General features: G+C 49.0%; 1 protein-coding gene and 1 long non-coding RNA gene across 3 annotated transcripts; one reads left to right on the top strand and one right to left on the bottom strand.

Annotated features, from left to right (window-relative positions):
• usp54b (ubiquitin specific peptidase 54b) lies at positions 1 to 25,522 on the bottom strand. Of its 2 annotated transcripts, XR_007963329.1 has the most exons (21): positions 25,359 to 25,522; positions 18,334 to 18,814; positions 16,487 to 16,579; positions 13,646 to 13,780; positions 13,366 to 13,479; positions 13,202 to 13,284; positions 12,809 to 12,914; positions 10,579 to 10,725; positions 7,959 to 8,108; positions 7,530 to 7,710; positions 7,058 to 7,240; positions 6,752 to 6,938; positions 6,279 to 6,665; positions 6,076 to 6,203; positions 5,827 to 5,985; positions 4,091 to 4,247; positions 2,117 to 2,820; positions 1,657 to 1,784; positions 1,425 to 1,562; positions 1,166 to 1,306; positions 1 to 950 (listed from the first exon to the last, which is right to left on the bottom strand). XR_007963329.1 is itself a non-coding variant. In XM_052071526.1 (20 exons), exons 2-20 carry the CDS (start codon positions 18,487 to 18,489, stop codon positions 864 to 866), a joined length of 3,423 nt encoding a protein of 1,140 aa, XP_051927486.1. In that variant the 5' UTR covers positions 18,490 to 18,814; positions 25,359 to 25,522; the 3' UTR covers positions 1 to 863. The 2 variants fall into 2 exon arrangements, 1 of the variants encoding a protein (XP_051927486.1); XM_052071526.1 differs by lacking the exon at positions 1,166 to 1,306.
• Positions 15,200 to 23,489, top strand: LOC127604463 (uncharacterized). The gene is made up of 3 exons (XR_007963333.1): positions 15,200 to 15,337; positions 17,239 to 17,361; positions 21,858 to 23,489. It is a non-coding gene; the product is annotated as an uncharacterized LOC127604463 (long non-coding RNA).

Raw genomic sequence — 25,522 nt, 5'->3', positions numbered from 1 at the left:
TAACTGGACAGCTGGATGCATGAAAGGGTTAATTTCACCCCCCCAAAAAATGGCATTTGAACAGTGGTGTGTGGACTTTATACAGACTGACGTACGTAACCCTAATGTGAAGCCTTTATATTTGGAAGAAAAATATACGATGAATATTTTTTTAAAAAAGAACATCCAAAGGGTGCCAGGAACTTAAAAAAAGTTTTAACAGAGGAGGCGCTTTTCTTGTTCAATCTCCCGGTAGAAACGGGAGAACTGTCTGTCATTCAGGTAGGTGAGCTAGCGGCGAAAGAAGAGGAGGGGGCGGCGTTCAAGGGGCAAAAATACATCCCGCTCCGACACTTGTGAAGTGCACCCCTTCACATCGATGTGGAATAGTCACAAACATTCCAGAAGGTCTTAGTTGCTACAGAGTTCATACATGTTCTGTACACGGCCTCGGGGGGCGGAAGGAGAGGTAGGGGGAGGGGCAACAACAAAAATAAAATATGGCTGTCTAACAGAGAAACAGTTCCGCTGCTACTTATGTGCGTCCGCCAGGAAATGCCCGTGGAGAAAGAGGAAGAGGCGTGGCTACTCTGAGCCTCCCCGCGCCCGACCCCCAAAGTGTCATAAGGGGAGCAACAACAGGAGAGGTTTGAGGTTTTCGGGGGTCAAGAGAGACTGCATAGACAGAATAGTGGGGCGAGAAAGAGAAAGCTGAGGGCGGGGCGTTGGGGAGGGGCAGAAGCAGTGGGGTGGGGGCTCTACTTTGCGCTGCGGGGGTGTGTGCGTGTGTGCATGTTTGCGTATGAGCGGCGTCTCCGCCGGGTGGAGAGTCGTCCGTCCGATCCAGGCCCGTTGAGGCGTGCGCATCGGGATGCTGTGAGAGATCAGTGAGGCCGAGCTTGACCCTGACCAGAGGACAGTTTGACCCCCGTCAGACACAGCCAGAAACTCCCGGCGCTGCCTGACAGCTCCTTTAATTAAACACAAAGGGGAAAAAAAAGCCATGTTGAAACTGGATATTGTTTAACCGCAATATGCTGCAAAGATATGTTTTAGAAAAGTTGCATCATTAAAAAAAAAAAAGTAACAGTGATATTTTTACCAGAATCTTGTTGAGAAAGTACTCGTGACTTTTAACTATGAAAACTGGCCATTGTTTTGAGAGGGGAAACGCTGTGATGTTTACCTTGTGAGACAGAGGAGGGAAGTGGTGATGACAAGGTGATGAAGAGGATGGAGGAGGTGATGGCGGTGGAATAGTGACAGGGACTCAGGACAGAGGAAGCAAGCAATGGGAGGAGCAGGCACTGACGTCAGCCTGCTTCGCCTTGGAGATGAGACAGAAAGAAGAAGAAGAAAAAGGAAGAGACACCAGACGAAGAAACTGAGGGAAGCAGTGCGTCACTCTGCTTAGCCACAAGGGGGCGGCAGAGCTGTATACTCACAAAGCTGCGGGTGGCGGTCAGGCGGGCGTGGCGCGGGGTCACCACCACAGTGCCACTCAGGCTACGCCCCATTCTCCTGGGGTTGTCCCCCTCGACATCTGGCCCCGCCCCCAAACGCAGACCCTGCAACATCATTGGCTGCGAGGCGCGAGAGGAAGAGGACGTCAGTCTGGATGGGAAGAAGACAAACTGGGAGAGAAGGGGATGGGGGAGTGATGGAGGGGGGGGTCACCTTGTTGAGGTAGGTGGGGGTGCTGGCGCCGTCCGGCCCAAACACGCTCCTTTCCATGTCTGCGTTGGGGGTTCTGGAGCGAGCTTGCCCTCCCACCCTGGAGATGAGCCGCTCTGACGGGCTGCAGCCTACACAGGAAGAGCGACCAGTTTAGGAGTGGAACTTAGTCCATTTAGAAAAACTTTGAAACCGTGTCATAATTGGGTGAGATCTCTTCAGACAGGTGGGGGGGGGGTGGTTATCATTGACATATTCAGTGGTGCCTTGAGATATGATTTTTTTTTTCCTGTGAACGTGCTTGTAACACAAGACAATCCTAAATGAAATCGTATTTAAACCTTGAAATGAATGGAACCCCCCCGACCCCCTGCCTCCCCACGGCTTTCTAGTTGATGTATTCTTCATTGCATTTTTTAAAATCACATTGACCCTAAACTTTTGAACAGTAGTCCGCGCATACCTGTCCTCCCAGCCTGCAGACTGGCCTGGTAAAGGGTGTCAAGCTCTGTTAGCGCTGTTAGCTCGGGCTCCTCACGCTCACAGCTGGTGGGATCGCCATGTTGCCCCGAGGCACGTTGGGGGCCGTAGTTCCCTCGAGCGGGGTGGCGACCGGCCCTGGGTGCTTGCGACGGGATGGCAGCGTAGCGGTCCGGTGGGGTGTCGTAGGGCGTCACCATTGCGTCGGGACGATCTAGACTCCAAGAGGACCAATGGCGGGTGGCTCCGTCGGAGGGCAGCCAAGGTTGAGGGGTTGCGGTGGAACCGGGCTGAGGGGGCTGCCAGAGAGGCGTGACAGGTTTGGTGACGGGAGGCGGCGGCAGAGGAGGAGGAGGGAGCGTTACGGGCGTCTCCCAAAAGCGCAGCGGGAGGGACGGCAGGGAAATGGCCAAGTGCCTCCCCAAGGGTCTGACGCTCACCCCCCCGGCCTGGAGCAACTCGCACAGCCTCACCCCCCCGCCGACGTCGCCGGAGGGGGCGCACGGGTGAGCGATGCTGAGAGCGAGCGCCGTACGAGGGGGAGCCACCGTGTGGCGGTAGGGTGGAGGTGGAGGTGGAGGCAGAGGGGGTGGGTCCTGGTTCGGAGCTGCATCCTGATTGGCCACGGGGTCCTCTTCCTCCTCCTGATTGGGCGTTAGCAGTACTTGGACCTGGCCAGGCTGTTCACTGGAGGGAGGGGGACAAAAAAATAGTTTTGACGTCCGGGTGCTTTGTGGGAAGGTTTCAACATGCACTTGACAGGGTAACAACCCGGCAACACACACACACAGACACACGCACACACACACACACACACACGGCCTGATGATGTTTGGCAGGGCTTCTCAAACTTAATGACCCTTAGGACCCCTATCGTGTTGAAATTAATAAAAAATTAAAATTAAAGGACAAGTTCTTCAAGAAAAGCTGCAGTGTGACCATAACAAATTCTTTTTTACTAGGGGGGGGGGCAAAGCTATGAGAATAATCTTTTCTTTTCAAGGAAAAAAGATTGGCATGCACTTTTTCAAAAGATATCGCACATTTTAATGCCCCAAGCCACAGCTAACGGCCCCCCCCCCCAGGGATCCAGGGACCCCAGTTTGAGAAACCCTGATTTATGGGATTTCACAGCCAGGCACAGGCACAGGCACAGCACACACACACGCACACACACACACACACACACACACACACACACTTTGTGATGCCAGTCTGATTAAAACGCATGATAGTTTTAATCAGACTTTCCAAACAGCCATCTTCGAGCAGCGCCGCAGAAAATAATTCGCGCTCAGCAGTCCGCCGTATCACTTCATTGATTTACATGCGGGCAAGTGATGTATGCCCGACATTAGGGGATCCTATTTGCGCGTCTTATCTGCGTATGTGTGTGCGCGTGTGAACAGCTCGTGCATCAATTTTTGCTTTTTTTTTTTAATGTGTTTGTCTTGGTGTGTGCGTGCATGCACCCCCCCATCATCTCTTTTCAGCCTTAGTAATTACCCAGAAGGCTTTGCAGCAGTGGCTATAAATCAGACACCAGTGTTGATCAATAGAGAAGAGGTGGGATGTCGAATTTAAAAAAAAAAAGGCTTAGCGGACTAAATGTTTTCTCTCTCTTCCGTTTGGCTTGAACAGTGAAGAAGATGAGGGGATGCCATCAGGATCTCTGCGGACTGACACGCCGTTGCCCTCAAGCACATCCGCAAAACGCATCACACGACACAAAACGAGTGCGACCGCCATCACACGTCAGTACAAAAAGAGGAGAAAGCAGTGGGAGGGAGCGAATACACAACTCTCCTTCTGAGACCAGCCAAGCAAGGCACACACAGCAGGATGTGCACAACAACACATAACAACAAAGTGCCCGCACGCACACACACACACATCGATGAGGAGTCCAGCAGGGTTGCGGCAGGAGGCAGGTGGGTCACAGTGGCGGCGTGTATACCTGCAAGGCCCCTGTGGGCGAGGGGCGCTTCCCGACTCCCGTTGCTGCACTTCCTGTTCCGGCCTGCCTCTGAGCGAGCCGCCAGCGCTCCTCATGCACGCGGCGGCTACGGGCGAGCCGCTAGGAACGCTGGCCTCATGCAAGGGTCTGAGTACAGCTGAACCCGCGACAGAGTCGGGCAAGAGGGGGGAGTGGCGGTGGACAAGGGGACGGAGTGATGAGGAAAAAGAGAAGAAGAGGATGACAAAAGAGGAGAGAGAAGCAGATAGAGTGGTTATGTTGGCGTACGAGGAGGGGGAGGGGGCATGAGGAGGGTTTAGCATGCATCCTGCTCCTCTGCAAAAGGTGTGACATTGAGGGTGGGCAAAGTGGGGCTCCTGGGCCAGTAAGGCTCTTTTATCCAGCCTACCGAGTAGCGACTTCATCAAGAGAAACTGACTGTTTTGAGGGGCCTTGAACGCATCGATAAGAATACTGCACGGCGAAGCAAACACTTATGTAAGCGCGCCGATAGTGAAGCCATCTGTCCACTCGCTTGACGTCCTCACACTTCATCGAGGTTGCCTGTACTCGCGGCCGTGTGTGTGTTTCAGTTTTAATCAACACACTAAAGCACACACACACACACAAATCTAATAATCCCGCGTCCAGATTTACTTAGTGCTGAGCGGGGGGAAACTTTCACACCTGCAGTTCAGGCAGGCAGGCGCATCCACACAAATGCACAACAAACACAAATTCATGTCTTCATGTGAATGTGATGACCGGTTGAATTAACTGTTTGCCACAAACCAACACATAAACACACTTACATGTCTTTGTCTCTGTGTGAGGACCACATTTTGGCATCATTTTTGCTGTGGGTCGCAGCGCACTGAGGAGTACATCTTTAAAAAAAATTTATGTCCCTGCCACCGGTATACACAAATACGAGTTTATGTCCCTGTGAAGATTACATCTTGCATAAACTGTGAGCCTTGAACACTCACACAGACATGCGTTTGTCTCTGTGAGGATGACATTTTGCTCATTCTTTGCCGTGGACCACCACTTGTTTTCCAGCTGGAATGGTGCAAAACCAAAAAGAGTCATTAGAGGGGAGTAGAGCACCATCACTTCCCATTTCTAATCACACACGCACACACACACGCACACACACACACAGTCCTGACGTGTAGCAAATGTTGCATAGCAGGACGGAGAACATCCTTTTCTTCGCCATGCCGAGTCTAGTCACGGCAAGTTTTTCTTCACGATTATTCTGCACATTAATTCATGCGGCCTCGCATCCTTTTTAATGAACTCTAGAAAATGTCATGCGAGATTGCTGCCTGCCATTTATTATTCTGGCCTTGTGCGTTTTTAGACGCACTGCTCGAGGAATTATTGCATATTCCAAAATGGTTCTTGTCCTTGGCACTTGGAATGCAATTAATTGCAAATTTGTCAAAGCACATTGAATTTTTGCTTTTTTAGGATCTGCAGATATTCTTCCAAAACATTCTGCAGAGGTCTGACATGGTGTTTGTGTGTGTGTGTTACAGTAACAAAAGCGGAGAGGCGGAGGGGGCTACTTAATGGAGAGACAGACGAGCAGATGGGAATGAGGGCAAGAGAAGAGGTCAGACAGACGTTTCCATATGCGAGTGACCTCGCAACCAACTGGTTGCATCGCGTGTGACATCACACGAGCGGCCATGAATTGCCGGATTAGAGTGACGCGGACTTGGTCGTACCCTGGTGCTGGAGCTGATCCAGGTCCATGAATTTGCTGGGTTTGGGGTTGAAGCCCATGGCCGCCTCCTGCTCTGCCTCCTTGCGCTTCTGCTGCTCCTGCTGGCGGGCTCTCCTGGCCACCTCCTCCTGGAGCTCATCCAGCTCGCTGCGCCCTGAGACTGACATTTGCCCGGTTTGGCTAGCTTAGCTACGTCACATCCGGTAATCTAAACGCTTTGAGATCCGAACGCGCCTAGTTGGAGCGTTACCGGGTCTGATGGCGCGACCCCAGCTCGGCGAGGGCAACTCCTGCAGAATAGCACCGCTGCTCTTTGACTTGGGCACCGAGCGCCACGACGGTCCGGACATCAGCGTCCGTTTCTGTTGGCCCACCTCCCTGCGGGGTAAAACAGTTCAAATAAAAATAGGTGATGATTTAGTTGTTTGTATTAAATTTTTTTTTTCTTCTTACCTGTCAGGGCTACTGCTGTTCCTCTCGCTGCTCTCGTAGCCGCTCTCCATCCTCTGGATCAGGCGAGGCTGGTGCTCAACCCCCCTCAGAGGCGCAGGGGCAGGGGGGCCCATCATCCGTCCCAGAGTTCTGGGCAGCCCAACCGGTCCGAATCTCGCCTCCACCTCCGCAACCTGCCTGCCCTCGGTAAGTTGCGAGCTCCGCGGTGTTGGGGTGGTGGGCCGCACGCAGGGCGAGGGTGGCTGGAGCGGCGGCGGGTGAGAGACTCCCGGCAGGGTGTGGTAACCCTTCGAGCAGATCCGCTGGCTTTGGCCCGAGAAGATGCTGTCGATGTTCAGGGCTTCTCTCCGGGGCCTCCAGGTGGGCCGGTAGCAGCCGCCAGAAGAACTGAACAAAACTTTCACTTCAGTAATATTCTACAAGACGACTAACATCTCATAACGGCACTTGATAGAAGACGGTCCGGTCCGGACCTGGACTTGCTCTCGCCGCTGGTGCTCTCATCCTCCCAGTGAGGTCCCCCGACGCCGCCCTCGCACCCTCCCACCCCCGAAGAGGAGGAGGAGGACAGTGGCCGAGAGGAGAGCAGGAAGACGGCCGTCTCCTTGTACTCCTGCAGGGGGGCGGGGGGAGGCCGATGAGGGCCCTCCACTGCTGACTCTGGAGAGACAAAAGAGTTAGCTCATAAGGGGAGGAAGTAGTGACGTCATTGCTCGTAGGTCGTAATTATTCACGCTGTTAAAGATATACAGGCTGAGATTTCCACGGCGAAACGCTACCTCCCGCGTCGGCAGCGTGCGGCGGCGTTCCAAGATCGTAGTTGCAGACCACGGTGGTCTGAGAGTCGCTGGATAGGCGGCTGCCCGTGGACTGGTGCAAGGGCCGGCTGCGGTAGGCGCGCTGGCTGCAGCTGTCGGTCGACGAGTCCGTGCGGGTGTCGCTGGAAATGGACGGCTCACGACCTGAAGGGAGACCTTTGGCGGTTAATCTCCGGCTCCCATATGTTTAGGAGAAATGATGCTGGCGGAGGGGAGGGGGGATTAGGAGGTTGAAGGTCGACATCCGGATCATGGGTCTCATCATGTGTTTAGCCTGGGTTGTTAGCAAAGTTAAGGAGAGTCATTGCTGCATTGATGTAAAGTCTCTGCTGAGCGACATTTATTTTTCAGGAGGTAACTTGAGGTTTTTCACTATTTGCAGCAGGGCTCGACACCCCCCCCTCCTCTCCCGAGGTGCGGCGGAGGCATATACCCGAGTCTTCGCTGTCGTAGCCGGCTTTGCTACCGCAGCGCTGGATCTCCAGCGGCGTGTCGGCACCGGCGCTCTCCTGCAGTATCACCGGCGTCCCGCGGGGGTCGGCGTAAAGTAGCAGCAGGGGCTGATAATGGCCTTTGATACAGCGGGACACCACGTCCTTCCACTTAGGGCCGATCTGGAGACACACAGGAACCCGCCGCCCGGAGACGCACGTGTATAAGGCAAGTAAACGAATCCATTTTCAGAGAAATCGTGTTGATTTTATCGCCTGAAGCGGAAGGTCAGACACGTCTGCGGTATTGCTATCATGTGAGCAAGGACGTATACCTTGACTTACGCTCACTGGCACATTCCTACAGAGTAGTCGCCTCGAAATGACCTTAACGCGCAATCATAAGTGGACGCAAACGCACGCGCACGCACCTCCTTGACGTGAGCATCGTCGAAGTACATCCATTTGCGTATCTTGGTCTGGAAGAAGAAGGTGGAGTAGTGCTTGCCGTAGTAGCACACCATCCCCACCAAGTAGAGCTCTGCCTGGCGAGCCCGCTCCTCTGTCACACGGTAGAACAACTACGGTGAGGGAGGGAGAGAGGTGGAGGGGGAGGGATGCGGGGGAAGAGAGGGAGAGAGGGTGTGCAGCGTCAGACAGATGAGTTCACGTGAATGCCGGCGGCTTTTTTTTTTTTTTTTTAATGCCATATGTGGTAATTCTGCGCACAAACCGTTTCCCGTTGTCATATTTTACTTGTTTAAAATAATCATGAAATCACTCAGAATGACAAGAAATGTTTTTAAGAGGATTTTATCATTATTATTATTATTGTAATATGCATTACTGATTTTAATTCATATCATTTTGTTTGATAGGAATTTATCCCGTTAGTAAATACCGAAATAAATTTCCACCATTTCTACAATCTACAATTAAAAAAAATAAAATACAAAAATGTCAGTAGGTATTATTCCAATGTATTTTGTATGTACGGTTTTATAAATAAAACACTTTCTACAAATTTATTTTAATCATCGGAATTTTATATTTATTACTTTTTAATGTCTTAATTTGCCCGGCAAACCTACACACGATATGCCATATAGAAAATTGATGGCTGGACTGATGGATGAAGGTTTTTAATTTTAAGAAATATAGCACAACATGGTTCCAAAATAATTGTTCTAAATATTGTTTTTCTTTCTGTGATACATTATTTGATAAATGTCAAATATAAATATATAAACTGTCTTTATGTGAAAATGGCCCCAAATACATTTAGCTTCTGGAATTTTGACATTTTATTGGACAATTGTATGAAAAGGCGTTCTCGGGTGGGTTTGGTGTGGAGGAACTCAAGAGCGACCTTTAACCTAAGAAAAAAAAGTCCTTCCAGAAGAGTGTAAACTGTTAAAGCTACTCCCCGGGCGTCCGGATCCCGTTTCCCACTAATATATTTAATTACTAATCAGAATGAGACAGATTTTGCTGCCTTCTTTTGTCTGAAATCCCGAAGCCATTCCGTCAAATAGCGCGTTAAGCGGCGCATTGTCTCATTTAAGAGGCACGACGCACGTAATTATCCAAATTGTCGTCTATTTGTCGCAAATGGGCTAATCGTCTCGAGCGACGAAGAAAAGACGAGAGAAACGGCGACAGGAAGTGGAGGCGCTGCGGCGGCGGGGGGCATGCGGATCCACTTCTTGTGACACAAAAGCAAAAAAAAAAGGCATCGCGCCTGTGACGACGAGCTCCATCTCGGAGATGAAGAATGACAGGCAGCAGTAGGAGAAAAGCCGACGTGATGGAAGGAGGAGTTGGCAGTGTTGGTGGTGTTCGGGGGGGTTGTATGTAGAAGAACTTGACACGCTATCATGCTGACTTATGCATTATTCATGGGAATCACTTCAGAACGAGTGTGCCCGAGATGTTACAGCAACATTGAAATGCACCGACATCGCTCGGTCATGACACTGCTTTTGCAACACGTGTGCTCGCGCGTGTGTGTGTGTGTGTGAGGGCTGCCCGAGGAAGTCCCTGAATCACGTGTCGTGTCAATGTCTGTGCTCCGTCGATCGATGTGATGGGATCCAATACCAAAACACAGCCTTTACGAACATAACGCCGCTTTTGCGGAAACGGCTATTAGGTTTCGTAGAACAAACACCCTCTCAGTGATATGGGCAAACAAACCCTCCTTCAGTCATAGGGGGCGCTCCTTTAATAGTGAGCCTTTAGGTGGGTCAAACAAGGGCGCCCTTGGCCGATACGTCTTAAGAAAAACAAGCAGTCACTCAGTATTAAGTCTCAAGGGGGTCAAAACATGATTCATGATTCAACTGAAGAGCAAAACAATCACTCCCATGTGTGGGCCAAACAAGAACTCCCTCGGTGATATGTCTTAAGATGGGCAAACCAAGTGCTCCCTCGGTGTCGCCATCACGAGAGCAAAACAAGCGCGGACTCGGTGAGATGTTTGAAGGTGGGCAAAACAATCGCTTGCTCAATTGGGCAAAACAATCATTTGGTCAGTGATCGCATCGATGGGTTGAGCGCATTCACTGACCTCACTGGGAAAAAAAAAATTCAAACACGAGCTCGTAAAAGGTGTCAAAATCCAACCGGACAGTGGGTGGGGGCGGGTGGGGAGGAGTGCCCCGTTGGCATGACAACCATCGCCCCGCCTCCCCCCTCCTGTGCCACGCTGTCCTCAGTCCGCCAGGGTTTCATCAGCTCAGGCCACTAACCGCCTCCCTGTCCTCAATCTGAAGGTTACTTCCTTTTGCGGGAGCGCGCCGCCTCTGCCGTCAGGTCCTTCGGAGGTCAGAGGAACAACTTTTTCATATTCATATTCGTTTTTGAAAACCTTGTGTGGTCAGAAGACGATATAGTTTCATGGCAGCATATAATACAAAAAGAAATAAATCAAGCGCTCTCTCTCTCTCTCTCTCTCAGTAATAGGCTGGAAAAAAAAAGCATGGAGTCGGACTTGTTCCGTAATGCCTATTACTGCCACCTACTGGACTGGAGTGGAAGGACCACACTTACATCTCCCAGGCGCAGGCAAGTGCCCAGGCTGTGTATGACGTCCTCAGCCAGGTCAGAGTGATCAGAGTCCCAGACCAGCCCAATGGAGACGATCTCCGGTGAGTTCATCAGCACACGACGGATGCGCAACACCTCACCACAATTACTCTGAGAAAAAAAAAGACACAAAGGAAAGGACAAAAGTATTGAAAGTCCCTCCTTTTTCACTTTTCCACTTCCTTTCGGTCATATCCTGTGATCTGTGAGGACGACAATGACGTTAATGATGATTATGATGGAAGGATGCGGACGTCACGGGGACATATTTGCCCCGGGGGCCCTCTGCCAAATTCAGGACTGCATGTACTGGATGGTTCCTTTTGAGTCATGAACTACCACCGAGCTGGAGCGCACACGCGCGCAAGCATACGCACACACACAGCGTTGGCATAGCCGCCTCGGAAGCAGCCTGAAAACACCCTGGCGACCGGTGGGGCTTTGCCAACACAAGCCTCCCACACACACATATGCGGCACACACTGGACTCCCTCTTTGAGGAAGCGTGGGGAGGGGGGGACGGACGGGCTGGGATGATGCTTTGCCAGTATCTGCCTCTCCATTCTCAAGAGAACCTTTCCAGCACGTTATATAATTGAACCGGCGGTCAGATGAAAAGTGCGGGTTTGCCAGAATACTGATCACGGAAACTCCTCGCAACTCATTAGACACCGCGGCGAGGAGATAATCCACATTTAATCAATCGGCAAACGAAGGAGCGCTGATGATGATGTATTATCCTCCGTGTATCCGCTATGTGACTCCAGAGCAGTTCAAATATTCAAATTTCCTCAAAAACTAATATGGTTGGATGCTCAAAATCTATACCTGCACAATAGAGTGTTACCAGGACAACAATGAGCCCTCGACAAAGATAATAATGCTGGGTTTTTTTTCTTTCAGCATTGCTACACTTGTTAAGGTGAGCGAACAAAAAAAACACTCCATCCTTCATTGAAGCGGGCCAACCAGCCGTTCTCTCAGTGATCGTTTTCAAGGTGAGTCAAACGGGGCACCAGAAAAGTCTGTTGGTCAACAAAACAAGTGCTCCCGCAGTGAGATCATGAGGTGGGCATAACAATCACTCCCTGAGTGGGCCAAACTAGTGATAAATCTTTGCGTAAGCATAACAAGCCTTGCGATGTATTCAGGGGGGGGGCAAAACAAGCACTCTGTCAATTATATGTCTTTAGTTATGCAAAACAAGCGCTCCTAAAGGAATATATCACCAAAAAAAGCACTGCCTCAGTGAAAACTTAATATAGCAGTGCCCCGCCAGTCGTACTGTTTGTCTTGACTTGAGGAGGGCAAAATGAGCCTCTCCGGTGTCTTCACTTGGGCGAAGCAAACACTCCATCAACGATATGTCTTAAAATGGGCAAAAGCAAACATTCGCTCAGTCATTTCACAAGGTGTTCCAAACAAGCGCTCCCTCGGTGATGTCTCCAGTTGCTTCCAACATTTATCCCTTAAAGCTAACAATAAAAGTGTCAATCAAAAGTGGCCCTAGTATTTTTGGAGAGATGTGTGACAGGTTGCAGCAGCTCATGATGGAGGCAAGGGGGGGATGCGTGAGGAGGGGGGGGGGGGGTCCAGAGCTTTGTAAAGAGGCCCAGAGAGGAACCTCTTTGTGGGTACACTTTTTGGCAAGCGTAGGAGCTGCTGCGTGAAGCCAAGCTGGATCTATTCACTTCCCCAGTGTGGCAGCACAACACACGCCGTCCTCATGGAGTCCCTTTTTCCTTCGATTCCAAATTTGGACAACAATCCCTGAATGTTCTCATCCCAAAATCTCTCCAAAACCAATTTTATTATTATTATGATGATTATTTATTTGGTTTTTTTTAAAATGCAAAGCGTCATCGTGCTGCAACAAGCTGAATACAGCCTCCCTTTACGATAAGGACAAGTCCGGGGGGAAAAAAAAATGCTTACGGAGACGAAAGCGGCGGAGAACATGCAAATGAGCTGTTGATTATGTAAGCAACGCAAACACAATAAAACCATCTGCGATTCTGTTATGTAACGCCGGCATTATTACTATTATTATTATTATTTCATCGTCTTTATTATGAAGCACTTGTGCGGATAGGATAGATGACTCCGCGCGTAGTTTCCTGCAACTAACTGCATTTAAAATGTTGTGTAACTGCGAGCGAATGTGTGCGTGGGGAACGGGCGGGGGTTGTCTCACGGGGCAGTTGCGCAGGTCCCCCATATTGCTGGCGTTGCGAAGAAGTTCCCCAAACATATCCGGTGTGGCCCTCTCCCGGCACTCCAGCATCCTCACCGCTTGGTTACTGCAGCAACACACACAACCACTGACATTAGCATCATGTCTGTATTATCCATACGTCACATGACCATTTATAGGGGTATCTAATGAAGTAGCCAGCACCCCCCCCCCCCCCCCCACCAAACCACTGCTCCACAATGGATTTTATGTTGCCCAAGACTCCCGCTGCCCTCTCTTGGGTCCCTTGAATCGAATCGCTGATTGATGACTTCCGTCTAGTATTGACTTCCTGCGCCATGTCGTGTACGCTTATATGTACGCGTGTGTGTGTGTGTGTGTGTGTGTTTTTACCATAGGGACGTGGTGGAGATGTAATGAACCATCTGAATGAAGGGCAGCGGGTCCGACGTGGCGCCGCAGCTATTACAGACGCACTGCAAGTACAAATACAGACACTCAGCCACGATAGGCTTGTTATATTCGTGGCGTGTGTGTGTGTGTGTGTGTGCACGTGCCTGCTCAAACAGGGTCATGGCAAACTTCTGGTGCGGGATGCAGTGTTTGGCCGTGCAGATGTCTTCTCGGCTCTCTGCGCTGATGTGGAAGTGAATCCGCATCAGGAGGTTTTCCTAACAAGAGCAAAAATCATTTTGTTTTTGTAACATTCACGGCTAAAACAAAATAATAATTTTTGGTGATTAGATTGTCTTTCTTTGTATGGATAAGTAAATTCTCATCACAGCGGGTCTCCTCCAATATAACTTTGCCAAAAGCTTTGGGTGCGCGCTGACTCACAAAGCACTCTGCAGCGTCATCCATGATGCCCAGCTGGAAGCGCTGTTCGTCCTGGAAGGTCTTGGCCAGGGCGCTCCGTAGCGCGTCGGATGGCAACACGCGCTCACTGCTGAACTGAAACTGGGCAAAGATGTTCTGCAAAAACATAGGCGAAGGTACGGTAACCCTTCAAAGTGTCGAGCAACAAATGTAGAGACGGCGGAGGCGGCCGGGCTTTCGTAGCAGACGCCATCAATAATACATGCGCGCTTTTCTCCCGACAAAAAACAGACCGCAGAGTGCTTTGTAGCGGGAAAATAGAAAAGCCAAGCAAACTGTTGCGGGCTGAAAAGTACGCCTTGAATCCAGACACACAAAAATAAACACTGCTGTGCAACAGACTTTGCTTGACCCCAAATTGTGGCAGCTCCAACCGTAAAGGCGGCAAAGTTCATGCGCGAGATCTAAAATCCACGCCTTCAACAAATCCTCTTAAAACAGAGTTTCTGTTTGGTTTTATTCCTTCACAATTTAAAAGAGTTTCCAGTTGCCCAGCGGCTCTCGCTCTAAATTTGCTCGCTAGGCTGCTTTTGCCTTACATTAGCCTTTCGCTAACGTTTTCAACCTTCTGCTTGTAACGTAGCCCTCCATTAGAAACTAATAGTTAGTTTCAGTTCATGTATATAGTCTTGCTTTTGTTTGCCAGTTAGCTTTCTATTAGTCAACAATAGTTAGCATTAGCTAAAATCTTTTGCTTTACATTAGGCTTTCGCTAACGTTTTCAACCCTTCTGCTTGTAACGTAGCCCTCCATTAGAAACTAATAGTTAGTTTCAGTTCATGTATATAGTCTTGCTTTTGTTTGCCAGTTAGCTTTCTATTAGTCAACAATAGTTAGCATTAGCTAAAATCTTTTGCCTTACATTAGGCTTTCGCTAACGTTTTCAACCCTTCTGCTTGTAACGTAGCCCTCCATTAGAAACTAATAGTTAGTTTCAGTTAATGTATATAGTCTTGCTTTTCTTTGCCAGTTAGCTTTTTATTAGTCAACAATAGTTAGCATTAGCTAAAATCTTTTGCCTTACATTAGGCTTTCGCTAACGTTTTCAACCCTTCTGCTTGTAACGTAGCCCTCCATTAGAAACTAATAGTTGGTTTCAGTTCATGTATATAGTCTTGCTTTTCTTTGCCAGTTAGCTTTCTATTAGTCAACAATAGTTAGCATTAGCTAAGGCGGAAGGAGACTGGGCACCAAGTTTATTTCACGTTTGTTTCGCCAATTAAATTACATGCGCGTGTGGGCTGTTAAGGGCAGTCCAGGTGATTGGTGGTTGTGACGTCGGCAAAGGTGAAAGAAGGCAGGCAAGGACAGTTCAGCTTGAACGCTGAAGTTACTCAGTCGGAGTGACTGGGCGTGCATTGTCGCGCAAAGCAGCTCTTGGATGAATGGGGCGTTTGGTTACCGTTGCCCTGACATTCCATATTTTAATAATAATAATACATTTTATTTAGAAGCGCCTTTCAAGACACCCAAGGACACTTTACAATAACAAAAAACACAAAACAATGCATTTTTAGGTGTTTCTCTCATTTCTGTGTTTCTCATCACAGACGTCACCTTTGACCTTTGGGAGGCAGCGGAGCAAGATGGCGGCGGTCATACCACCGGAAGATGATGTAATAAAACAGCTGAGGGGGGCTGGCATTGGGAAAGGTAATGTCGTCGTGCTGAAAGTGTGTGTACGTGTAGAAGTGAGTGTGTGTGTGTTATGACTGCAGCAATGCGCCAAGGAGAATGGAGGGGGAATATACCCTACAGAGGGAAAGGGGGAATGGAGGGAGGTTGGCGAGATGGGGTGGAGTGAGTAAGCGTGCGTGTGCGTGTGCGTGTGTGTGGTGTGTGCGTGTGTGTGGTGTGTGTGTGTCTATGCGTAAGTGTGCATGTGCACCCAGCAGTCAAATTGCAAAGTTTGCAGCCATCTACACCAACTCCCACATTCATTCATCTTCCTCCTTCACTCCCCTCCCCTCCCCTCCTCCCATCCCATTCTACTTCTTCTCTGGTGGAGCCAGATGAAATGTTGCAGCAATTTCCAGTGGCCCAAGTCACATGATGCTGTTTCGTCCAACCAAGTTTAATGTGCTGAATTTTTAAAAAAACAAAAAACGGTGTATTTATAAATATACACGTTTGTCTTTAAATTGAAGTTCATTGAATTAACATAGGCGAGCGCCACAACACACCGGCGCGCGCCTACAGCAGCGAATCAAAGTGCACGTGGCGTGTACTGATATTGCGTGTAGCCGCTTGTGTGTGTAAGAGACGACGTGTGTGCGCGTGCGCGTGGGTTTTGCTGAGCTCGGCACTTTCAGTCGGGCCAATTAATTACAGTGGAGTGCTGTGGAGACCCGACGGTGTGTTGCTGCTGCACTACAGCACATTAGTCACGGTGATACGCCTCCGTTCAGGCCACATGTTGGTCGCCATCCGTGCAACAAATGGGTTGCGTTCTATGATGGGGGCTGTTATGATAACCATAACAGCAGATTTTGCCTTGCAAGTTTGAAATCATTCAGACTGTGCCATTAAAACCACATGGTCGTGATGTCTCAAAATCCTTTCACTCGTGTATTATTTAAACTCGGCCCCGGATTCAAATAAATCATATTTTATCGACGAAACTGTATTAACGTTCTCGTAACAGGAATAAGCAACCAGGATTACCAGAAGGAGCAAACTAATAGCCGCCGTCACTGGACATTAAAGCCACTCTAACTGTGGCTTTAAATGCATTATAGGTTAAAAAAAAAAAAAAAAAAAAAACAAAGGCTGATGTGTTGTTGTTGTTGTTTTTTTTTTTACCTTGAGTGCGCAGAAGATGCACGAGTCATCCATGCATTTGTGCATGGTCAGCTGGCGAAAGCTCCTGCGGAAGATATCCAAATGCCACAAAACCTAAAGAGCAAAAGCCGAGTTAAAATAGTTCAAATTTAAAAAGACACTTGACAGAAATAAAACTTTCATTTTTATTTGACTTGTCTATTAAGAAGAACACAAACAAAGGAGTGCTTTATCTAACAATGTAAACAAGGGGGGGGGGGTCCTATCTAACGTAGATGGATTCATTTGTGACCTTTAAAAATTAAGAAAATTGGATGAAAATGAGCCCCAATTTCTGATTGGTTTTATTTCTTAAAATAAAAATGCGCTTCTTTGAACAGCAATCAAGTGTTAAACACCATCTCAAAACCTGCGGTGGCCTGATGCCGGCACACTGTTGCCGTGGAAACACAACATGCTTTTTTTTTTCCCAGCACGTTGCCCGTCAAGGTGCGTTTTGCTGTAGTCAAAAAATAGCAAGCGAGAGGCAGAACTACTCGAGGGGATCATTTGTTCCGACAAGCGGCGGCCATTATCAGCGCAATTTGTGGCCAAACCCCCCCCCACCCACCCCCCAAAACCCCTCTCAATGAGATCAGATAACAAACAGAGCACAACAAACCCAATTAACTGTCAGACATTTTTATTTCATTTCTTTTTGAAATGCCGTGACATCGAGCTACCACGCCGTCCTCATCGTATCTCCCTTTCTCGTCCTTCCCCCTTTTCAACAGTTCATCCTCAGCCCCTCTCTCCAACTTCCACTAAGCTTCTGCTGGAGCTTATCGCCTGCATCCTCCCATCTCCTCATCTGGAGCGTGGAGGTGTGCGCGCGTGCCAGCTGGACGTCTTGAGAGGTAAGCGCGTGCGTATGTGTGTGTGTGTGTGCGTTTGTGCGCGCGCTTGAGTAAGCGTCCCCGCAACGACAAACCCACAGTCGCTCTTGAATGGTGCCAAAAGCAAAGCAGTAACATGCGAAACACTCATTAATACGGAGCTTATCTCGCTGTCACGTTTAATTATCAGTTAGCTGCTATGCGTGTGTGTCTGTGTGTGTTTCTGGGAGAATTCAAAGCTTGCTTTAAAGTAAGCTGAAAGTTGTCCACATGCGTCGATGGTAACATTAGGACTATACAAGGCGAGCTCTCTTTGCGCCGCGGGGTCCTGAATCGGCAATGCGATGTCCAGAAAGGCATGCTTGGTTCTGTTTGAAAAAATAAATATTATAATAATCAGAAATAAATAAATGAATAAAATGGCGTTGGGGTCACTGAGGGCAGGGGTCACTGTGCTGTTCTAAGCCAAGATCTGAAGGCCTTCCAGTCCTATACCCATTTCTGAAACAACAACTTTGCTGAGATGCCCTTTAATGAAATGTGATTAGGAATAAATAAAAGCAGTCCGGACGTGACGCTGATCACGCGAAAGATTTCTCACAATGTTTCGCAGTCGTGATTCCAAGAGGTGGGAAATGGCTAAATATCAATACGCGACGTTTCGTTTCAATGAATCCTCGCACGTTTTTCAAGCAATCGCTCCTGCAACATTCAAATAATATCCCCATCGCTAGTGAGCTATTTTTAGAACACCCCTGCGTCCACCCATGCGATCCTTAGGGGAGACCCGCTTGACTGTGGGCAACTTTTGGCTGGTTTCATCCCTTTCGAACCGAGAAAGAACACGAGCGCTTGAACTAGCTTACCAGTTGTGTTTGCGGACGCTTTATTCTAGAAAACAACCATTGGCGGTAGTGCTTTTGGGTTTGGAATTAGGTAAGGTGAAAGGTGAGATTTAGGGGTCGAGGGTCACCGAGTCCCAGCGTCACTGACCTGAAGGGCGCTGTTCAGGAAGCAGCTGTTCTGTCCCGGCTCATTGCTCAGGCCTTTGCTGGGCGCGATGGAGGTCATGGTTCTCGGGGTCGCCAGCCCCTGCGCCCCGCTGACCGCTCCGCCGCCGGACGCAAAGTAGTTCCTCTTCCACGACATCCCTACCTGGACGTCCGCGGTCCCACCGAAGCTTCTATGTCACTCCCATGAGAGTGACAGAAGGCGAATGGGAGAAAAGAGGAGGGAGGAGAGGGGGCGGCGGCGGTAGACGGAGAAGACGCCGTGTGTCTTGGACGGGGATTTGGCCCCCATACAAGCCGGCCCCTCTCCAGCCGTGCTTTACTTCTTCAGAATCCGCCTGCTCGTTGCCAGAGCCGCTGCTGGCATGTGTTTGTCACTCGTCCTCTGGCAAGTGGTCGTCTGGGGGATCCTGTTAGATGGATGTCGTTTGGGCCGTCCAGACGCTCCCATGTCCTTTCATGCCCTGCGAGACACAAAGAAGGGCCGGCCGTCGGGCCGCACGGGTCAAACGGCGTCTACGTTGGGCAGGCGAACAACAACAGCCTGTTAATATTCAGCCAAATCTGCGCTCCCGTTTGCTGACGCCCATATGACTCGGCGGGCCAGGTGCATCCTTTTCAAGCTACACGCAGTCAAAGTCACAGATGCTACACCAGCATCTCACACGCCCGTGTTGCTGCGTTGAATATTGCAAAGTCAATTTTTCGGCGATTTCGCAAATAATAGTAGGAAGTCGGCCATTTCCGATTAATTCCAGAGCAGAATCGGGTACCCTTGACACGGACGGTTATGAAAGGTCAATGGGTCATCTAGCGACCCGGCGAACTGCATCCAGCAAATCGGACTCTGTTCTGCAAAGTTACAACTTTAATAGCAACTAAAACATTGTATTGCAAAGTCAATTTTTCAGCGATTTCTCAAATAATAGTAGGAAGTCGGCCATTTCCGATGAATTCCAGAGCAGAATCGGGCACCCTTGATGGACGGTTATGAAAGGTCAATGGGTCATCTAGCGACCCGACGAACTGCATCCAACAAATCGGACTCTGTTCTGCAAAGTTACAACTTTAATAGCAACTAAAACATTGTGTTCATTGTGCGACGTTGACAGACTTTTTGTTTATTACAACCTTAACATAATGATTCTTGTTGTGGTTGTGTTGTTCTGCCGCGGCGAGGCTTGAAGTGGTCTGATCTGTTTAATGGGCACTTTTGGCAGCCGGTAGAGTTTTCATTCGTCATCTAGCTCTTCACAGTTGACGGTCGGAAGAGAGTAGAGCCTTCTTGGTAAATTTGGGGGAATCCAACGAGGTCCAATATTACATAGCGGCACACCGAAACCGAAATCTATTCATAATGACAATTTGACAAAGAGATTCTTCCAGCGGCTGTGCTTCTCCAGAAAGTATACGTGTTTGCATAACACCGTTGGGTAGCGAGCTAGCAGAGCCGCAGTGCCTTTCGCTACTTTTGGCAAAGTTCCCTTCTGTCGTCTTTGTTGCCAGGTTGCATTTTGGCCACAGCACGCTCCTTTTATCTATATCCATCCACCTAGCTAGCTAGCGATTTGGATTCGTGTTAAGTCTGTCTATCTGTCTGTTCGTCCGTCCCTCCGTCCATCCATCCAGAACAGAAATTCACATTCAGTACATCTGGGTGTAAATGCATTCATTCATTCATCTTCCTGACCGCTTGATCCTCACTAGGGTCGCGGGGGGTGCAGGAGACGAACAACCATCCACGCTCACACTCACACCTAGGGACAATTCAGAGTGTTCAATCAGCCTGCTACGCATGTTTTTGGAATGTGGGAGGAAACCGGAGTACCCGGAGAAAACCCACGCAGGCCCGGGGATAACATGCAAACTCCACACAGGGAGGCCGGAGCTGGAATCGAACCCGGTACCTCTGCACTGTGAAGCCGACGTGCTAACCACTGGACTACCGGGCCGCCCAATACACCAAATCCAAATTGCCAAAAGGATTTATAAAAAGGATTTGGGCAGCCATGGCTCCGTTTGCCATTTTCCCTCCACCAGACAGAATCGCTAACTTCTGTTTCAGCACACGGGCGACTGCCTGCATGTGCATGTCCCTCCGACGCCGAGTAGGTGTGGAGAGTGCGATCACACATCCTCTTTTTGACTGCACCCTACAGTCTCGCGCAATCAAGATCACACAAGCGCTGTTATATATGGCCCTTCTCTGTGCGCGTGAACACGCGTGTGCCTCTGAGTGGCTGCGGAAAGTGCAATCACACAAGTGCCGTTATATATGATGGTCGGCGTGTGCGCGCTGACCATGTATTCCCGTCTCTTCGGCTCGTTACCATGGAAATAGGCCAAGCGGCAGGCACGCGGGAGGAAAAGCCGAACCATGTGATGTTCACACAGACACACACACACACACGCACACAGACACATGGGGCCGGCGAGTGATGATGATGTGTATTGATGGTGGAGAGTTCCTGGAAGCCACAGCAAGTCAAGGCACTCGTCAATCATATTCCCTGACCCTGCTTTGGTGGCCATTAAGAAAACAGAGGAGTGGCGGTAAATTTACCCCGTGAGGCGTTCAGGATCATGGGCCGTGGACTGAACACCAATCATCTATTCCTGATTTTTTTTTTTTTTTAATGAATAATTTCGAGTATTTTTGTATTTCAACAAATTCACTTCAACTCAACTCTCACACAATTTGACTGTAAACTGGCTGATTAAATAGGACGCTAGCTCACGGTGACGTCCGCACCCGCGAAGAGCAGTCAGCGCGGCCGGCGCGAGTCACGCAGCAGAGTCGTGACGTCGCCTTGGGAGGTCGGAATAATCCCGGACGCTTTGTCAGGACGACAGCCGATGATTACTCGCCGATCGATGGGAGCCGGCGAGGGCACGCCGAGGAAAGACATCTGTTTCGGCTAAACTGTCACAAGCGCCGCTAGCACGAATGCCGCGACTCGGATGAGTCAATGAACTGCTTATCGAGATGTGTCCCCATCACAAATCATCCAATTCTATGTCAATTGGCTGGAATCCAAACTGTACGTCGGGCGCGCCACGTTAGGCGAGGACTAGCCGATAGTGATGGAAAATTCCAGGGGTCATGACCCTTGAACGCTTTTTTGAAAACACAACAGGAGGGTTTTGGTCCGCATTTATCAATAACATCCGACTTGTGCCATTGTTTGTGTCAGCGAGTCAGTGTACCAGTGTCGCCGAGGACAATAGCTCTCTGACACACACACACACACACACACAATTTAGAGGGTGTCAAAGTGAGGACTGGCCAAAATGTCCTCACTTCGTCAAAATGTCCTCACTCTGTTGGTTAAAAACTCATGCCGGTCCTCACAATGTCATGAGTACAAGAACACACACCCACACACACATACACATTCATCAACCTGAATAGACTCTTTGAGTTTTTTGTCAACAAGCTCACCTTATTGTTTCGTTCACTTTTCCCTCCAGTAACCTCTCCTCTCCCCATTCATCTTTCTTTTCCAGAAAGAAAACTTCACATCCACGACCTCACGCTCGCACACAGTGGGTTTCCTCGTAAGTGGGTTATGTGTAACTTCAAATAGCCCCGTTTCACAACAGGGAGAGCCTCAAGATCAGCCTCCCCTCGCTGCACTTCCTCCCGCTTCACGTTTGATACGAAGTTAGACATCCGCGCGCAGCATCTAGGTGCGTGAATGTGCAGCGGGGAGTCTGGGATTTTCTTCAAGGTCACTTCCCCGCATAGCCCGTATGACCGCACGGCACAAGCTAGATGCGGCATCGCAGCACACAATCGAAAACGGCGGAGCAATGTGTTTGATGTGGATGCTGTTGCATAACCATGCTTATTTACAGTCCGTGCTGGAAAGTCACATGACAATTTTGGGCTCGGAAGAAAAACAAGATGAGGTGATGATGACGTTAGATTTAACATGTCAAAGAAGAGTAGGGATTGGGGGTGGGAGGGGCCGGGCGTGAGAGAGAGCGCACTGGCGGGATGGTTAAGGTCAAAGGAGACATCGCAGCGTGCGTTCCTCATCCTTCCCTCCAGCCTCATCCTCTGCTATTGTTTAATCTGCTCTTTCTTAAACCAAAACATCTCAATAATCCCGTCCATGCAGTTTGGGGAGGGGGGCGGGGGGTTGACCATTGAGGCGGGAATGCTGCAACAAGGCAAGGGATGGGGGGGAGATATACAGGAGTCTCTCTATGTGACTGACTATGTGACACGAAAAATCTATTTTTTGCAAATAGAGATGATCAATCCTTTACCAGTTGGATTTTGCCACTTGTTAATATTTTCAAAATATCAAAAGTAGTTTCCTTGGCATTATAGCAGGGCGGCAGTGAAAATAGCAGGGGCCCCAAGATAGAACCCTGTGCAACACCATACGACGCAAGGGCAGTGCGGTACTCAGCCAAAGAATCTAAATGTGTCGCAAGATGAGTTCTAAAAGTGGACAGAGCATGCACCAGCGACCGACTCTTACAGGACCAAAATTGAAAAATAAGTTTTCAGCACAACAGTCATTCAGTCAATAGATTTGACTTTCCCCTCTTAAAAGGAAAATAATATAAAACTAAAGATCCCTAAATTGTACAATGTATCCCCAGCAAAGTACACACCTTTAATCATTGTTTTGACAACTCCGGCTTGTAAAAAAAAAAAAACAAAAAAATATTGTGTTCGGGGGCATGCCATCCTTTGCTAATGGTCTGTTAATTGTGTTTAATATTCGATGAGGTAAGCGGCATAAAACCATGAGACCACAGTGTGAATATTTCCTTCCCGCTGAAAACTGGAACCACCGAGCAGAAATAATAAAAGTCGTGTAAAAAACTCCGTTAAAATGATCGTTTCCAAGGACCCCCTCCCCCCCCCATCCCCAAAGGGCATCTGACAGTAAGGTTGTTTGAGTAGGCCCAGCCGACCCGCACTACATCAAAACAAAGTTCCCGGTGACCACAGAGAAGTCATTTAATAGGCTGATTACATCTCGGCAGGCTATAAAAACATACAGTAAATTCACAAAGCCATTATGTTCGCGTTAAAAGAAGGCGCTCATAAAACAGCTCAGGTGCCTTTTAAAATGTTTTTGGTCGTCCTTCATCCGCCTCACACGCGCTGTTGAAACTCTCCTTTACAAAAGCAGTTCCGAGTGCAAGAGCGGCACCAAACGCGGACTCAGACTGTCAGCAGTCACGGTTAGTCAAATCAAGTGAAGCTCTCCCAAAGCTGCAATATTTTTAGGATTAAACTTCCTCCCCGCCTCCCCTCGGACACTTTCCCCCGGATGAGCCACAGTCGCAACAAACACTGGAACGTTTCTGGGGTGGGGGTGGGGGTGAATAAAAGCCATTGGAAGACATCCAGTTTATATCATCCCAGACTTGGAAGCTAAAGCTCCACGTTGGCTTTGGAAAAACACATTTCAATACACAAGGACGCACATCTAACGATTAATTTACTCAAGTACCTTACATAAGTTTCATGTTTTGCTGAACGTAAATAAGTTTTTAACTTGCGTACCTCTGAAATGTGAGAGGAATCATTCCACACAGGCGTCAAACCTAAAATTCATAAAACAAGCCAACCAGTTCAAACAACAAAATACATGCAAGGCAAATTGGCAACCGGTTTTCTGAGGAGTCATCAAACTTCAAAATGACAAAAGTCAATATTTTTAAACATTACAACTTAAGTAGCAAACAGATAAAATCTCGAGGACATTTTAAAGCGGAGGAAAAAGGAAAATAACCCCATAATGGCTGTTTTCCAACATGACGTTAGATTTAACATGTCAAAAAAGAGTCGTGACTTCCCTGTGCTTTGAGATTTTTTTGTGTACTTACAATATGCAATAAGATTAGTTGTTATTTGCAGATGAAAATAAATATTTATTCTTGTGAGTGTTGCTATATTGACTGTTTACCTGTGTTGCTGCGCCATTTGTATTCAACTATCCGTTACTTAACTACCGCAACATGCGCGCTAATTTCGCTAGCCCGACTTTGGCGTTTTGCATTGTGTTTAAGCATAAAGCTAGCAGAATTTTGTCAGTTGTTTGTTCTGAGACACTTGTTAAGTCATTGGCTTGTTCGTCAAGTGCCAAACTTTGGCTTGTCGTGAAGTTTGTCTCTCAATTTTTTGCCTTCAGCGCAAGACAAAAGAGGCTTGAAAACTTGAAAATCAGGTCAGTCGCAAAATGACATATTTGTAAAGTGTCAATCAAAACCGACCCCATCTTTGTGAGAGCAGAATTCTTATGCCCTGGTGTGACATCCTTCTACAGATTTTCTTTTTTTCTTGGCATCGCTCACTTCAGCTACTTTTCCGCAAATGCATGTGTGTGTGTGTCTGCGTGTACGCAGGTTCGCAAAGCGTACAGCGGCAGCATCGCAGGAGTGATGTCGTCCCAAGTCATCAGTCTCGGAACCGCAATGTTAAATCAATGAAGCGGCCACCCAGCAGCGGCTGACGGTGGAGCGTGAATGGAGCCCCGGTAAGAGGCTGCGGTTTGTCGCCCATCCATCAACAAATCCAACACAGCTCCTCATAACCTCACAGTTCAGACCCGAGAGATGCGGGAACCTGACTGACTGACTGCCTGACTTGCTGGACGTGGGATGAAATTGAAAAGATGTTGGTGCAGAAATGAGCATGCGCCACGAACAAGTAGTGACCCTGCAACCTACACACACACACACACACACACACACCATATTATGATGATGGCCAACACTCAGGCTGCACAACTGGTTTAAGATTTGTGGCTTCTCCATCAACAAGTCCCCCCCCCCACCCCCCACGTGTAGGAACACGACTGGACACCTGTGACTGACTGTCAGGATGAACTTGAAAAAGATGCACACACACATACGACGATGATGGGCAACACGCTGACGGCACCCCCGACGCGCGCGCGCGCGGCTCTGCAGCAGCATCGGCCACGGAGCCAAGTACGCACACGCGCGCGCCCGCGCACACGAACTGTTCTTACTCACCCCGGATGCAGTCGCCGCCTCTCTCCGTCCGCTCGTGTGTCCCACCGTGTGATTTAACGGCGGAGAGGAGGCTGAGTCGTGGGCGTATCCGCTCCGCTCGACTCGGTCCCACGCAGCCCCCACCGGCGCCATCCGTGCAGCGCTGCGGTCGCGCGGTACGCCGC

This window comes from Hippocampus zosterae, chromosome 7 (assembly GCF_025434085.1).
Source record: "Hippocampus zosterae strain Florida chromosome 7, ASM2543408v3, whole genome shotgun sequence".
In the NCBI taxonomy this organism is placed as follows: Eukaryota; Metazoa; Chordata; class Actinopteri; order Syngnathiformes; family Syngnathidae; genus Hippocampus; species Hippocampus zosterae.
Note: the sequence above shows the minus strand (reverse complement) of the source record. Positions and strands in the feature narration are given on the sequence as shown.